Source organism: Perognathus longimembris, chromosome 14 (assembly GCF_023159225.1).
Source record: "Perognathus longimembris pacificus isolate PPM17 chromosome 14, ASM2315922v1, whole genome shotgun sequence".
NCBI classification, from domain to species: domain Eukaryota; kingdom Metazoa; phylum Chordata; class Mammalia; order Rodentia; family Heteromyidae; genus Perognathus; species Perognathus longimembris.
Genome location: NC_063174.1, coordinates 56264380 through 56280953, shown reverse-complemented (window position 1 = coordinate 56280953; position 16574 = coordinate 56264380). Strand labels below are relative to the sequence as shown.

At 58.9% G+C, this 16574-nt stretch overlaps 1 protein-coding gene across 5 annotated transcripts in view; it reads left to right on the top strand.

Moving 5' to 3' along the window:
- The first annotated feature begins 694 nt into the window (after positions 1–694).
- Clmn (calmin) overlaps positions 695–16574 on the top strand; it is a 59922-nt gene continuing 44042 nt past the window's right edge. For 2 of the 5 annotated variants that reach the window (XM_048362928.1, XM_048362925.1), the window contains exon 1: positions 697–897. In XM_048362928.1, coding sequence (XP_048218885.1) covers positions 816–897 — 82 coding nt within the window. In that variant the 5' untranslated portion in view covers positions 697–815. Of the gene's footprint in view, positions 898–16574 lie in introns of all 5 variants that reach the window. The other 3 variants (XM_048362927.1, XM_048362929.1, XM_048362926.1) reach the window with 3 other exon arrangements.

Sequence of the window (16574 nt, the reverse complement as noted above, 5' to 3'; positions counted from 1 at the left end):
CGGGCCTGCCCTTTCCTTCTGGGCGAAGCCCCAGTGACTCTCTTTGGAGACACAGTGGCCAGCACCGTTGGGAGCCCCCCTGCCCAGTCCCAGCGGATGGGAGGTGGGGTCTGATCTACACCGAGGGAAGAGGCCCTTCTCGAGGTGCCCCCCCCCTTTGGAGGCTCCATGTCCACACGACTTCGCCCCCCCACCCCACTCGGGCCCCTGCCAGGGGTCGGGGATGGACGGGGCCCGGGTGGCCTGGCCGGGGTGGGGTGCCGGTCCCCGGTGGTGGAGGTCCGTCCCCGGCGGGAGGGAGGGCCCGGCCCGGCGGACAGGTGCCGGGACCCGTGCGGGCGCACGCCCGGCTTGCGTCACCGCCCTCCGCACGGAGACATCACAATCCGGGGGCGCCGGGACCCCGCACCTCATAACCGCGCGCTTGCAACTCAACAATCCGACCCCCACACGCCCCCCCCCGGGGTGGGGGATAAAAACAAAAAGCGACCGCGGCGGGAGGCCGGCCTCCGCCCCGCCCCGCCCCGCCCCTCCTCGGCCCCGGGGCCTCCGCCCCCGGATGGGGCAGTGAGCGCGAGCCGGGCGCCCCGCACCGCCGCCCGCGCCCGCCCCGCGGCCCCGCGGCCCCGCTGCCCGCCCGCCCGCGGCCGGGGCCGCCCGCCCGCTCCGCCCGCCCGCCCGCCCGCCGCCCGCCTCCCCGGGCCCGCGCCGCCCTCGCCGGGCGCGAGCCGCCCGCGCGCCCGCTCTCCGCACCCGCCGCCGCCGCCGCCGCCGCCGCCGCCGCCGCCAGGCGCCCCGGCCGCCGCCCGCGCTTCATGGCTGCGCAGGAATGGGACTGGTTCCAGCGCGAGGAGCTCATCGGGCAGATCAGTGACATCCGAGTCCAGAACCTGCAAGGTAAAGGGCGCCCCGATCCCGGGCCCCGGGTCCCCCGGACCTCCCGACCCCGCAGCCCGCCGGCCCGCGCGCCCCCCGGCCGGCTCCCGCCAGCGGGTGCGGCGGCCGGCGGGGGGGGGGGGGGACCGGGGCTGGAACCCGCCCCCAGCCCCGGCCCGATTCGCCGTGGTCCCGGGGCAGCGCACGTGTGTGTCCGTGTGCGCGTGTTCCCCATTTTCGCCAGGGGACGCCCCCGTGCCCGCGAGTTTGGAGAAGTTTGTGCGTGGGCTCTCGGGGGGCGGCGGCCCGGGTGGGGGGGGGGGCGGGGAGGAGAGAACGTGCAACTCTGCGTTTGTTTCTGTGTGAGTGTGTGTACGTGTGCGCGCGCGCCCGTGTGTTCACACACTTCCTGAGCACCCTGGGGCCTGCCTGGGACTTGGTGGGGGGGAACGGGGGTCGGCCCTCTGGGGGTGCGCGGGAGGGGAGGGGTCGTCGGCCTAGGCTGGCTGCCCCCTCCCCTGCAGCCCGGGGAGGCCCGCACCTCGGGGTGACAGGGAAGCTGGTGGCAGACAAGGGCTTTGGAAAAGTATTCGCTGTGGAAACTTTGCAAGCACAGACATTAGAACGGGCAAGGAAATCGCTGCCAGGTGTCCCCGCCCTCCCAGCTCTGCCCTCTGCCCCCCACCCCCACCATGGGCTTTGTGGTTTTCTTTAGCCCCTCACTGCCGAGCCGGGTTGGGGTCCCTGCAGTCTAAAGTCGAGGTCTCTGTGGGCCTCCTCCCCTGTGCAGGTGCAGCTAGTGGGGCAGCTGGCAGGCCGAGGGGTGGACCTTGAGCAGTGAGTTTAAACATTACACCTGTTAGAATGCTTCCCGGGCACTCCTGTGACCCACTGAGGTTGGGCAAGGACAGTGTAAGGCCGAGGTGACCTGAAAAGGAGTGGGGGAGCCTGGAGGGGGGGTGAGGGTGGGCAAGGTCAGCCTCAGCACCTGTTCCTAAATAGGATACCCGCCCTTCTGAGGCGCTCAGCTTATTACCAAAAGAGATCACTTGCTAAGATAGCATCTCGTTTGTGTGTGTGTGTGTGTTCAGCAATCACTGGGCAGTTAATGAGCAAATACTGACCAAGCCTTGGTGCAGCAAGTTCTTCCAGGATCAGCTCTTACAACAGAGATGAGTCATGAAGGAGGGGGGCTGGGCCATGCCAGCCCCTCGGTATGCCCGGGAGAGGAGGACATGTGTACCCAAGGGGGACCGTGGGAGATGGGCCCTGGAGGCTAGGTAGGAGTTTATGAGCTGGGTTCCTCACTCCCAGCTCTCTGCACACTGACCCCACTTTTAGGCCAGTGTCAGTTACAATTTGAGCGACGGCAGGCTTTGCCACACGCAAATATTAATGTGTACATTGCATGCACGTGCTTCATGTCTTGTATATGTATGGTGCACACGTACGATGACCAGTAGATTGTAAGTGTAAGCTGAACCAATTTTAGGTGTGGAAAATCCACGTGAGCACCCATGGACATGCCATGTGACTTGCCACCAGATGTAAATTTCCTCAGTCACCTCTATTCTGATTTTCCTTTTTTTTTTTTTTTTTTCTGAAGATTCCTTTCACCCCTGTAGTCTGTTAGAAAATGGAATCATAGGGTTTCCCCCTTTTCCCACCTGGTCCTTTCAGTTTGCATTTTTTTTTCTTTTGGGCTGGTACTGGGACTTGAACTCAGGGCCTCATGCTTGTTAAGCAGGTTCTCTGCTGCTGTTGAGCCATGCCTCCAGCCCTGATGTGGCCCCTTTTTGACCAGTGTTGCGTTGATGTTTGCACATTCTTGCCGGTAGCAGTAGTTCCTTTCCGTCGCTGAGTGACTAGGCCATTGAGTGGTCGTGGGTGCACACTACCACTGGTTGGTAACTGTGGTTTGCAGCTTGGGGCTGTCACAAACAAATGAATGGTGTGAGTGCTGATTGGACATAAGCCCTGTGGGGTTTCCAAGTCCGAGCGGAGAATGGGAGAGAAGGTCGAGGCAGGAATGGCGTCTTCCCATTTCCCTGTTTTCCCTGTCTGTTGTCTGGGTGCTTCACAGACTCGTTCTCTTTTTGCTTCTGTGTTACTCAAGAAGTCTCAGCGGAAGGGTCCAAGTCCAGAAGGCGCCGCACGCCGAGCTCAGAGCATCTGCAAGGCCAGCTGGTGGACGTCAGCCGCCAGGAGCTGCCGGGCTGAGCAGATAGGGTCTTCCGGCAGGCCTTGCTTTTCCCAGCCCCCGAGGTGAGGGGAGGCGGGCAGAGCCTGGCCCAGCGGCTGCCTGCGTGCTGTGTGAGTTCCACGCCCGCCGTGTCATGCTGAGGGCTGCCGGGGACCGTGGGACCTGACCGTCGGAGGTTTCAGGGCTCGTGGCCTCTGTGAGCAGCCACTCCTATCAGGGTTGGCCAGTCCTGACTGGACTGCGTCTTGTTCCTGGCATGGGGGTGATTTCTGGGTCAGTAATGAGGCTCAGATCTGGGGATCCTCTGCTTACATCCTCCCCGGAGGCCTTCATCTGCCTGTCTCCCCCCACCCCCACCCCAACTATGGGATTCTGTAATCTGGCTGTGATTGTGATGTGTTTTGGAAGCTCTGGACTTGCCTTTGGGGGTCAATTTAGCCGGGTGGGACCGCAAGCTTGGCCTCTTCAGCCCCAAGAGCAGAGCAGAGGAAGGAGAAGAGGTTCGCAGACTTGTGTGGGTGCAGGGCTGTGGTGCTTGTGGGCAGACACCGTCCCCCAGACGCCCAGGCAGGATTGTCGGGAGCTAGGGGAGACCCTGTCTGTAAACAAACACACAAACCAGCGTCTTTGGCAGAGCGTGGTGCCCTCCTGGGCGCAGATGGCCGGCGCCTCCTTGCAAGGGAATGAATGGGGTGGCCCACGCTGTCGGCCTTTCTGGAGGGGAGAAGATGGAATTGCAGGATGTGGGCAGCTCCCCCCCACTTCCTTGGGGCCAGGTGGGGTAGAGGCGGGTGGTCAGTTCCTGCGCCTCGCCTCGCCTCTGTGGGTGGTGGACGATGACTCAAGTCTCCTCCCGGGGACAAGGGCGCAGGGCTGCCCTGTACTTTCTTGACCACAGGGTCCCCGAGTGATGTTCTGGGCTCCTTCCACAGCCCTTCCCCCCCTGCCATTTCTCAGCCCTGTGCCCAGCACGTGGCAGCCTGCAGACCCAGACTGGGGTCCGGCCCTGTAGCTTGTAGCACAGGGGCGCTCTGACACGCGTTTCTCCCTGTCCTGGTGCCTCTGTGTTGGCTGCTGTACCCAGCCGCCTCGTTCTAGATCGGCCAGACCAGAATTGGGCATGTTGGATGGCGTTGAGTCAAGGGGGCTTTGCGGGCACCAGGCTGTCCTCATGGCTGCTCTGGCGGTGGGGCAGGGGTGGAGACCCAGTGTAAAGTGCCCGCTGCTGCTGTCTGGGCCCTGCGGGCTGTTCTCCCTCAGCAGCTAACCCTTCCCTCACTTGGTCATGTGACTTACAAGTGCAGGGGACTGTGTGCATCCCGAGTCACGTGCCGCGGCAGACAGGTAAAGGGGGCCGCTGGCTAACCACAGCGGGGAGCTGGAAGGCAGGCTGCAGACCTTCGCGGCTCCTTCCCGCGCCATGCAGCGCAGGACGGGTAGGAGTCACTGGCTTCGCCTGAAGGCAGCTCCGGGGCTGCACAGTGCCTGCGTGTGGAAGGCAGCTCGGCGCTTACCTGCCACCGCTTCCTTCCCCTGCCGTGAGGCCCAGGCCCAGGCCCTTCTGGTGCCTGTGTGGACGTCTTAGTGACTTCGTCACCTCCTGCAATTCCCCCACCACCCAGTCCCCAAACCCGTCCCCGCTCAACCCTTCCGTGGCCTCTGTGGCCTGTAACAGCTTCCTAATTGTGCTGAGGGGCCAGATCCGGGACCGATGGTGTCATCTTCTGTTAAGGAGAGAGAGGTTGGGTTTCTTGCACCTGGCGTTTGAGGCCACCTGAAGTGGGGAGTGCTATGGAGGGGCCCGCTCGGCCCCACCCACTCCCTGGGCTGTGTGTGTGTGCGTGTGCGTGTGCGTGTGCGTGTCTGTGCCTATGTGCCCGCCTGTCCTGGTGCCTGAACTCTGGGCTTAGGCACTGTCCCTGAGCTTTTTCACTCAAGGCTGGCGCTCTACCACCTGGGCCACAGCTGCCCTTCCAGCTTTTTGGTGGTTGGCTGGCAATAAGAGTTGCACTCGCTTCCCTGCCTGGGCTGACGCCATGCACGGCAGTCTTCACATCTCAGCCTCCTGAGGAGCTGGGATTGTGAGCCGCCCGTGTCTGGCTCCCTTGGCTTTTGTCACCGCAGGGTCAGACATCAGCTGTGGATATTGCATCTCCTCTAGGAACTACCTTCGTGGACACGAGCCCAGGGACATGCATGTGCTCGGTCCCCAGGGACGGGCCATCTTGTATAGATGGATGTTTCTTTCCCAGTCCAGCTGGGATCAGGCCACTGGCTCTGAGGTACCGGAGATTGCTTGTTGAAGTCAGGCTGAACGCCAGGCTCTGCCGCCCGTGTTCTTGGGAGCACTATATAGTTGGGGAAACGGAAGCCTAGACCAGGAAGGGATCACGACTCTCCCACTATCAGAGTCAAACAAGGGGCTCCTGGCCACCTCTGTCACCAAGGGGCAAGAGCTTTGGGGGGGTCAAACAGAACACTGCCTTGAAAGTGGTCTGTGGGCAGCAAGGGACGCCATCCACCCTGAGGACAGCAGACCTAGGGAGAGGTTTGGAGGGAGACTCACCGGCCACAGCCGGGGGGGGGGTGCGGGGGGGAGGCAGCCCCTTGGGGAGGCGGAGCGGGGCCAGATCTGCCGCTCCAGCGAGCATGGTGCTCAGGAGGCCCAGCGTGCACGAACGGCCCTCGCTGACCTGTGGAGCGCCCTGGCATTTCACCCTGGGTGGGAAGAGCCGAGGCTCCGGGCAGCGTCCTTCGGCCCAGCGAGCCGTGGGTCCTGCCTGCCTTGTGCCTGAGGGGAAGAGAGAAAAATGAAGCGATTGTCCTTTAAGTACTTGAACCAAGAGAAGTAAACTTGCCGTTCCCATGGAAACCCTCCCCCCCCCCCCATCTCCCCTCTTGTTCCTTCTTCTTCTACCATTGATTATGTCAGCGCGCGAGGCAGCGGATCCCAAATCATGAACAGGCTTTTAAGAAACCTGACAGTTTGTCTTTCTCATTACTGCTTCCTTTCCTTCTGTGAGTTTTCTTTCGTCAAGAGTTGGGATTTGCAGTCCTCGGTCCGACTCGGCTCCCTGACTTGGAAGCACGGCCCATCATTATAAATGAAGTTTTATTGGCACATAGCCACCACGCCCGTCATTTGCATATGGCCTGTGGTTGCTTATGTTCCGGGACTGTAAACATGGTTCTCACCTGTCCCTGATGCGAATCTCGGAGGACTTCCTGTAGGATGAGGGGCTGTATTTGCAAAACCTAGGCTGGGAGCATGGGGGGCAAGGGGGAGACAGCTGCGGGAAATGCTTGCTCTGTGTGAAACAGCCTTGCCTTATTGGTAGACAGGATACCAGGCTATGTTCTATGCCTGCTGGCGAGATGGGCTGTAAATGCATAGGCAGGAGTGAGGAGGTGTGTGTGTTGGGGGGGGGGGTGCTCCCGGGGGGGGGGGCTCCCAGAGTCACCTCTGAAGTGAGCATTCCCTTTGGATTTTCCTGCTTCTTTGGCACTGGGATTTGTCTCTTGGAGAAGATAAGATTCTAGTCTAGAACCCTAGTCGAGATTCCAGTCTAGAATGAGCAAGAGTAAGAAGGGAGGATTCTGGGAGTTTGCTCATTTGGGCCGTCAGTACCAACGTCAGCGCCTGCAGGGCGTGGGTCCGGCTGAAAGGACCTTTAGGGCTCTGATGACATCATACCCTGGTTGGGGGGCGGGGGGGGCCTGTCATGCCGGCTGGAGCCTTTGCGTATTTATATCCCTCTCCTCTTTGGGACTATTTTTACTTCTCCGTGCAATGACACACTTAAACTGCAGCTCTTTGAGCCCTGCTGGCTGAGAACTGGGGCGGCAGGTGGAGAGGGGCTCGGAGATGACCTGGAGCCCGGGTGGGGGAAGAACTTGAACTGGGGCGGCCTCTTCCCTTCCCTCCTCCCTCACCTCCCTTCTGTCCGGCTGGCTCCCAGGCCTCCCTCTGGTCTGCATCGCACCTGCCTTTCCCAGCATCCTGCCGGTTAATTGCCGGCACCCCCGCTTTTCCTGCCCCTAGGGCCGGCTTCAACGCTGCACCCGGATGGAGCTCTTGCTCAGTCCACATCTGCCTCTAACAGGACTCCTCTTCCTGCTCCCGGAGACGCTCGGTCGTGTGCTTTTGGGGTGCGGGCACCGCACACGCCTGCCCTCCCTAGAGAATGAGGTGTGCCCAGGTCTCTGTGGGTCCTGACAGGCCCTTCTCCTTCCCACGCCCGCACTGTCCGCACGGTCCCTCTTGAACGGACTCTGGAGATGCCATCTGTGCCCTTTCGGGGTGGCCTGCGCAGCATTCATGTCTGAACCTTCTCAGGTCCCCTGGGTGTCCTCTGAGCCCACCTCGGGGAAGGTCTCTCTAGCAGGGGAGCTCACCTTGGCCCTGCCAGTCCCCCACTGAGTGCACGTCCTTAGAACTGTTTACTGAATTGTTGTGTAGACTGAACTATGACCCCCCCCCCCCACCGCCACCTGCAAGCGTATACTTCTCAGCTCCCCCAAACAACCAGGGTGCTCCCTCACTAGGTAGTGGGGACTCGGGCGACATGATGGAGTGAAGGATGCGTGATGGAGAAATGACCCGGGGTGATCTGAATGGGCCCGGCCAACCACAGCTTCGGGTGAGAGGGAGTGAGATGGTGGTGAGCGGTGCCGTGGCTGGAGGGGCCGTGAGCCAAGGCGCGTGGGCAGCCCGGCGAGCTGGGGAAGGGCTGGAGATCGATTCCTCCTGCTGATAGCTGCCTGTAAAACCTGTTTGAGGCTTTTGGCCTTTAGGAGTGTCGGTTACTGTGCTTGAGTGGTTGTTAAGCCATCGCTGTCATCGGAAATTCACTCGCAAGCGATTGACAGGTCCTTCTCAAGCAGCTGCCCCTCCCTGGCATGGACGGACACTCCCGGGGATTTGGACAGTCCCTGGACTGTCCCTTGCTTTGGGACCAAAGCAAGCCTGAGCTGAGAGTGCAGAGCCAGACACAAGGCCACCCCTGTCCGGGTGGAGGATCTAGAAGGCGGCTTGGGCAATCGAGGGGGAGGAGGGTGGGAGGGGAGGCCTGAGGAGCAGGACCGGAGGCTGCCTGGGCTACAGAGGCTCCTCCCGAGGAGGACCCACGGGGAGGATCCAGCGATGGGGGGAGGTGTCAGACCACGGCGCTCTGTCAGCGTTCTGTGGCCACAGATCTGTGGCCATGCCTCCCTCCTGCCCTCCCTCGTGCCCTCCCTCAGGCCCCATGGCATGGCCTTTGGCCACAATAACATCTCTGTTGCAATCCCCATGTTCTTTTGGGGTTGAGAAGTCCCTGAACTCCGGGAATGCAGTTCACACAGAACAGGCAGGAGTCCCGGTTGTTTTGGGCAACCCGTCTTCGGTTTTCTGTGAAAGGTCAGAGACCGAGATGTTTAGAGAATGAGAGCACCGCCGCGCAATGGCTTCAGCTCGTTCTCGTGTCTGTTTACGTCACCCAGGAGATGGCACCTCCAAGGTTAGACATGGAGGTTACCAGCGACTTCTATTCCTAGAGAATGGAATGAGAGTCTCGTCAGCCTGTGTGTGTGTGTGTGTGTGTGTGTGTGTGTGTGTGTGTGTGTGTGTGTTCTCGGTGATTCTGGGGCTGAGGCGTGTAATTGCTGGACTGCACACCCAGAGCCTCGCCTTTTACCCGTGCCCGCCCTCCCAACCTCGGCTGGGCCGAATCTCTCACTTCCTGTCTTCCTGCTTTCCATCCTTCTGCTTCTTCCTGGGGTGACTTCCTCCCTTGTTTTCAGAAGCATATTCTTCTTGAGAACTTGAACCTAGCAAAATGAATTTAGTCTCCTTCAATTCTTTATCATTTATTGGCATGTGCCAGTACTGGGCCTTGAACCCAGTTGCCCTGAGCTCTTGCTAGGCTTTTATGTTCAAGAATACCACTCTACCCCTTGAGCCACAGCTCCATTTCTGGCCTTTTTTTCCCTGGTTAATAGGACATAAGAGTCTCATGGACTTTTCCTGTTTGGGTTGGCATTGAACCATGATCTTCAGATCGCAGCCTCCTGAGCAGCTAGGATTATAGGCATGCACCTGTAACCCAGCCCTAGGCTGTCATGTTAGCTGAGCCTCAAGTTCAAGGCTGGGGACCGTTTCCTTCAGCTTTTCCAAGGCCTTACGCCAGTGCCTTCTGCCTTCCAGGGCTGTGGTTGGAGGCGTGAAGCCATTCCCTCTCTACCCGGTGGGGCCCGCGCTGCGTCCTCTGCTAGCTCACCGTGTCATTCAGGTCAGCCGTGTGTCCCTGTGCTGGGGCCTGTGCGGGGGCCCCTGCCTCGGCGCGGTGTTCACTTTCTTGACCCTTATGCCGAGTGCTTAGTGAGATCTTTCTGCCTGGAAACTATTCCACCATAATTTCTGTTCTTCGGCTTTCTCCGACCTTCTAGAACGCTCCTCCTTGGCTATCTGACCTCCTGTACTGATTCTCCGATTTTCTTATCTTTTCTATTTTCTCTCTCAATTGCTTTTTGCTCCACTTCCTGGGAGATTTCATCAGCGTCCCCCTTCCATACTTTAATCCACGGCATCTTTAATTTTCAGGATCTCTTATTCCTAGAGACGGCTTCCCCTCCGGGCTGAGGACGAGCACAGAATGGTGACAGCCAGGCCAGGGCTTTGGCAGGCATCTTACATTAGCCGTGGAGGGAGCCGGGGAGCAGGGGGCCCCCGATAGTGGGCTCCCCACTCCCTCTCCCCATTGGTTTGCTTTGTGGCTTGGGGCATGTTCTGTAGCTTCTTCATTCCTCCAGCATCTCCAGTGGCATGTCGTCCTCCTCCTGGTGGCTTCAGATGCAACTGCTTTAGCAGGTGAGCTGTTTGTTTTTTTAACTGTTATCATGAAGGTGATGTGCAGGAGTTACAGTCACATAAATCAGGTAAATTAATTCCTTTTTTGGGGGGACAGTGCCACCCCTTCCCTTGCTCTCTCCCAGTGTTTTCCTCCCGTCCCCACCCACGGTTGTACAGTTCATTTTCATCATAGTGTCTAGTGAGTACCCCGGCTGCATTTGTTCACCCATTTGTTCACCCTTTGTCCCTCCATTTCTGTGCCCCCCCTTGCCCTCCTAAAGACACAACAGTAAGACCTTGACTTCTGCCTGCTGCGGCAGAGGTGGGAGGTCCCGGGGGGGGTCTCCAAACCACCAGGTAGGGAGGTAACAGGTGGGGGCCATGGTTACTTAGCTTTGATCATAAGGGCTGTTGGTTGGAATCTGTGCTGCTGAATATGGGTGATCAGGAGAAATGGCCCCTCCTTCCCTCCCTCCCTCCCTCCCTCCCTCCCTCCCTCCCTCCCTCCCTCCCTCCTTAATTCCTTCCATCCTTCTTCTTTTTGTGTAGGGCTGGTGCTTTGCCCCTTGAGCCACAGCTCCACTTCTGACTTCTTGGTGATTAACTGGAGATAGACTCTCCATATTTTTCTGCTTGGGTTGGCTTTGAACTGAGATCCTCAAAGAGTCTGAGTAGCTAGGATTACAGGTGTGAGCCACTGGTACCCAGTAGAATCAGCTATTTTCTTAAGTCACCCAGCCTGTAATGAGTGGCCCGCAGGCATCTTGATGGGACAGCCGGTCCCCAGAGAGTACTTGTTGCTGTGGGCAGTGCCAGGGTCCAGGAGCACGGCCGGGCCAAGAGCCAAGGTGCTGAAGGAGCCCTTGTTTGCGTAACACATTGTCTGGTGTTGGAGTGTTGCCGGCTCCTAGGCACCTGCCTGAGCCCAAAGCCACAGGCTGCTTGGGGGACAGTCGGTGGCTGCCAAGGTTTTGGAAGTGAGCGTTGCTTATGGTGAGGCGGATGGTTAACTGCCTGGAGTCTTCATCAGATGCCGCCAGGCTGGCCTGGCTTTGAGAGGTCAGGTCGCCCTAGAGAAAGAGCACTGCAGAAGCAACCCTTGGAGTATCGGGTAAAGAACAAATCAATATTTGGCCCTCCAGGGCTGCTGGCTGAAGGGTGTATTATTTTTTTAGCTCTCCTTGAGTAAATAAACACAGTTGATCAATTAGAATGGAACACGAGCAAGGACAGCCTGCCCATCTCTGGTGGGAAGAGAACGGGATTTGAAGGTTTTCTTTTGGTATTGTGGCCAATTGTGTGTGTGTGTGTGTGTGTGTGTGTGTGTGTGTGTGCGCGCGTGCTCGCGTGCGTGTGTGTGCACGCATCAGTACTGGGGCTTGAACTCAGAGCCTGGGGGCTTGTCTCCTCGCTTTTTCATTCAAGGCTGGCACTCTGCCACTTGAGCCAAACTTCTACTTCCAGCTTTTTTGGTGGTTCATTGGAGATAAGCATCTTTTCTTCCAGGTTAGGTTTGAACCACGATCCTCACATCTCAGCCTCCTAAGTAGCTAGGATTATAGACACGAGCCACCAGAGGCCTAGCTATGGTGGATGTTTGGCAGGGATTCCACTGAACAAGGTGAATGTATTGATATTGGTCACTTAGCCATTGCTTGGGAATGGCGTGCTGTGTTATATTAGACTTGGTGTCTGTGCTTGGGGCCTGTTGTAGGATGGTAGTGGTGTCTATACTCTGGGGCCAGTGGCGGGATGGTAGTAGTCCACTTGGTAGTGGCTGACAGCACTTAGGGCGTTGTGTGGTGGAGGCTGGGGGTGGGGGTGTCTTGGGTGTGAGATTGGAGAGGTGCTGCTTGTCTGGACCTTGTGAAGGGCGGGGATTCAAACTGGAGGCGCCCGGCACAGATGGCCTGTTAGTGAATGAGGGGTCTTGAGCTCGGAGACAGGGTCGTGCCCCGGTGGGTGACTGGTACAGCTGGCCCAGGTGGGCAGAGGGCCCGGGCTGGGGGAGTAAGGCCTCATTAGCAAAGCCGTGACTTTTGGGGGTCTTTCTTTCCCTGCATCCAGTCCTCTGTCTTGAGGCCAGCCTTCCTCTCTCTGGAGCGGGTAGCTCATGACCGGCTTTAGGGCAGAATGGTGTGGGGCTGGGTGTCTGACGTGTGGCAGTTCTTCCATCCACCATTGAGCCCACAAAGCACCAATGGCGGGGTTATCAGGCCCGCCCCCATCATTTCCACCCATGGAAGAAATCAGGTGATATGCAAATGAGGGGAGGGGCCATTCAGCATGGGGGCGGGGCTTGCTCCCCTCCAAATGGTTTTTTGACCCCAAGCTGCAGCTGGAGGCTCTGGGAAAGTCATGGGTTGATGTCACTGCTGCCCTGTGAATCTCATCCATTATCACCCAGGGGCTGCCCAGTTGGGGCAGGAGTCCAAGATGGCCACCCCCTACCACATGACCCTGCGCTGACGCCACGGGAGTCACCGTGTGCTGGGTGCAGACTCTGTCATCTCTGTGTGATTTCTCATCAGGCTGGCCAGAGTCCTTCCAGCTTCCCAGCTGCCCTCACGCTCAGTGACATCCGCCCGCGTGTGCTGCGTGCCTGGGCCCCCCCTGGCGGAGGGAGGGAGGACCGGGTCGCGACAGGGTCAGGCGGCGGCAGGGGCGGCGTCCCTGGCTGCACCTCCTCTCCCGGCTCTCCGGTGGCTAACTAGAGATAAGAGCCTCGCGGGCAGCCCAAGCTGGCTTCCAGCCTCCGTCTTCAGATCTCAGCCTTCTGAGCAGTCGGGGTTACAGGCGTGAGCCACTGGCACAGGGCCCGATGGAATGTAAACGTGATGTGATTTAGAGCTGCACCGTCGGGGGGGGGGGGTTAACGACGAGGAAGTGTGTGCATGTTCAGGTGCAGGTGCGTCTTTAGGGCGTCGAGGGCCGGCTGCAATTTCAGAGGACCTTGTTGTGCTTTAACTTCGTCGCCCACCATGCTCGCGTTTCCCTTCCCCGTCTCAGTGTGGTGTTTTGGAGCCCTGACGGCCTGCCACACGTATGCCTGTTGCTCTCTACCCACGGACGGGGCTTGTGCTCTTAAGTCTGACCTCCCCACCCCCCAGCCATCTTGTGCTACCCCAGAGGCAGCAGGGCCCCCCCTCCACCCCCACCCCCGTTTGCAAAGTGGGGTGTGCCTTTCCCTTTCCCAGGTGGTTCAGATGACATGATGTATGTAAAGCCCTGACGCGCAGCCTGCTTGGCAGGGTCCCCAGTGCAGTGTCACTTCATTAGCCAAATCCCAGGGGGAGCTGGCAGGTGCCGTGGCCTGTCCCCTGCCCCCCCCCCCCCGCCCCCGGAGGCTGTGGGCGGAGCCGTGATGGGGCTTCTGCTTAGAAGCGCTGTGGAGGTACAGTCAGGAGGGAGGGACGGACAGAGGGACATTCTCCCATCTTAAATTAGAGTCCTCCCATGTGCCCAGTCACGTGGAGAGCCGGCCTCAGCCTCCTGGGCGGCTTCCGGGTTCGGCAGTTGTGGTCTAGGTGAGCGCGCGCGTGTGTGTGTGTGTGTGTGCGTGCGTGCGTGTGTGCGTGTGCGCGCATCTGCCGGGGTCTGGTGGTCCAGTCACCATGGAATCGCCCCCTCCGTGAGTCGTCCCTGGCCATGGCCGCTTTTGCTTTCATGTTCTGAGAGCCACATGGCCACCCTCGGGGGCCCCCTGTCTTCCATGGCGCACCCCCCCCCCCCGAGGGTTCCTCTCTGTCGTCCCTTCTGCTCTGTCCTCACCGCCCTGTCACCTACCTCACGTGTGACGTCACATCCTGTCCAGCGCCAGCGGTGAGCTGTGGGGTGACCCTCCTGTGCTGCGGTCAGGGGTAGCGTCTGCCCCCCCCGCCCCCCGTGGGGTGCTATTGTATTCAGGTTCCCAGAATATTGATAATGGCTGTTGCTCAACATTAGGGGGGAATTTTAAAATTAGGGTTACCACGCCCCCTATTTTGCAGGGTGGGCTCGAGGGCCCCTCAAATGCCCTTCACTTGGCACTTGAGCAAGAAGAAGATGAATGGTTAGACCATCTCCCACAGGAAGGAAGGAGTGAAAACCAAGAATAAAAACCAAACAGAGCCGGGCGCTAGTGGCTCATACCTGTAATCCTAGCTACTCAGGAGGCTGAGATCTGAGGATCGCAGTTCAAAGCCAGCCTGGGCAGGAAAGGCCATGAGACTCTTACCTCTGATTAACCACCAGAAAACCAGAAGTGGTGCTGTAGCTCAAAGTGGTAGAGGCCTGGCCTTGAGCACAAAGCTCGGGGACAACGCCAAGTCCTTCAGTTCAAGCTCCATGACCGACCAAACAGTCCCCCCCAAAACCAGAAGAGTAAAGTTTGGGTTCAGGAGACCCAGGCTGGCCCAATCTGAAGAAGCCAATGGGTCCGCTTTGTTTGGAGAGGGCGAGGGGTCACTGTGGTGAAGAGGTGGGGTGGGGGGAGTGGATCTGGGACATGGCCTTGGAATGCAAAACCAGTCCAGGCAGGAGGAGGCGCAGGGGTGAGGACCACCCCGCCTCTCGGTGGCCTCGGGGGTTCACTCAGGGCCCTGGGCTTCCGTAGTAGTGGACGTTCCCGGCCCCACCGAGTAAGCAGGTGGGAGCAGGCTGGGTGCTGACCCACAGCCAAGAACTGCCCTGTCCCCAGGGCCCCAGGCCCCCCACCGAGAGGCCTCCCCTGTAGGGTGAGTCGCAGTCATTGCTGACATCTGGCTCTCCCCGTGGCTCTGGTTCCGTAGGCCTAAGTGGGGCCTGAGGATTTGCATGTCGGGGTGGCAGGTCCCCAGGGAGCCTGCAGCAGCTGCACTGTAGCGTGTCCATAGAGCTCGGGGGAGGAGGCTGCATCGCCTCCTAGAGGGCTGGGCTCTCCTGACTCAACCCTCCTGCGGCCCAGTCCTGCCTCTCAGCTTCAGTGAAGGAGAAAGGGGGGGCGGGATTCCTTCACTGATTCACCCCCATATCAGAGACAGAGCTGGGCGCAGAAATGGCATTCTGTATACCTCTGGATAGGTAGGTGGGTGGTGCGGAGATGGATGGCTTGATGGATGGACGGGTGGATAGATGGATGAGTGGATAGATGGGTGAATGGATAGATGGGTGAATGGATGGATGAGTGAATAGATGGGGGCGGGGGAATAGGTGGATGAGTTGGTAGATGGAGGGCTAGATGGATGAGTGCATAGATGGACGGGTGGGTGGATGGATCAATGAGTGGATAGATGGGTGGGTGAATGGATGATGGACAGGTGGGTGAGTAGATAGATGAATGAGTAGATAGATGTATAGGTAGATAGATGGAAGGATGAGTGGATAGGTAGATAGATGGATGGGTGGATGGATAGGTAAATGGGTGGAAGGATGGATGGATGAATGGATGCGTGAATTGGTGGATGGGTGGGCAGATGGAGGATGGATGGATGGATGAGTAGATAGCTAGATAGGTGGGATGGATGGGTGGATAGATGGAGGATGGATGGGTAGGTAGGTGGATGGATGGGTAGGCGGATGGATGGGTGGATAGATGGTTGGGTAGAGAGGTGGACAGGTGGATGGATGGGTGGATGGGTGGACAGATGGATGGATGGATGGGTGGATGTGGAAAATGCTAGAAGTGGGTTTCTGAGAGGCATCAGAGTAACAGTGTGGTATAACACAGAAGTTGTTCACATGTTTTCTTGAAGTCCACTCAGAGTTAGCAGAATTGACATGTCACCGGTGTGTCACCCGAGTCCCCCTCCCAGAGCATGGTGGTGGCAGCTGGTGGCAGCTGTGCCGTGCCCTCTGTTCCTGCCCGGCTCCACCCTCCAGGAAGCTCTGAGCTGCCCCTCACACAGGCCCAGGCTTTGTGGGAGGAGTGGGGAGGGAGAGCTGCTTCCTTCCTTCCAAGGATTGTGTGTTTGGGGTTTCATAGATCCTTGCACTGATTTGGTGTCCTGGGATCCACATAGGAGGAGAGGCCGCCGCTTTGTGCTTCTGTGGCCGCGGATGTAATCAGTGAGCCCATCTCTGCCATCTTTTCCAGGAAGCCCACTGGGCTCCAGGCGTAGGTTTACCTCGTAAGTGAGACTATACAGAGCTCTTTCATGCCCCGGAAAATGGGGCCTTGGGGAGCGTGACAGGCTGCCTGCCCCGGGCCTAGCTCCATTCTTCCTGCAGCCCCAGCCCGGAGCACAGGACGCTAGCTGCCGTCCCTTTGTGCTCTCGCTTTCTAGAAAAGGCCATGGGCTGTGACATCACTGCTGGTGGGAGACCCAGGAGCGCCGGCTCTAGGGGTAACGCTGCTCCCGTCTCCAAGTAACGGCTGTGAATTCAAGTGAGTGTCTGCGGGCAGGCTGAGATCTGAGGATCGCGGTTCGAAGCCAGCGAAGCCTGTGAGAGTCTTTCCTCCTATAAACTAAGAAAAAGCTGGAAGTGGTATGTGGTAGAATGCTAGCCTTGAGCAGAAAGAAAGGAAGGAAGATGATAAAGAATTTGTGTGCTGCCATCCAAAGCTGTGTGGTGATTGTGCAGGGACCCCGCCTCCTCCCAGGTCATTACCCTGTCCCCCCCATTTCCCCCTCCCCTTTGACCTCGTGATCCAAGATGGCGGCCAGAGCTGTGGCCATTACGTTTGTGTTGCAGGCAGCAGGATGGAGG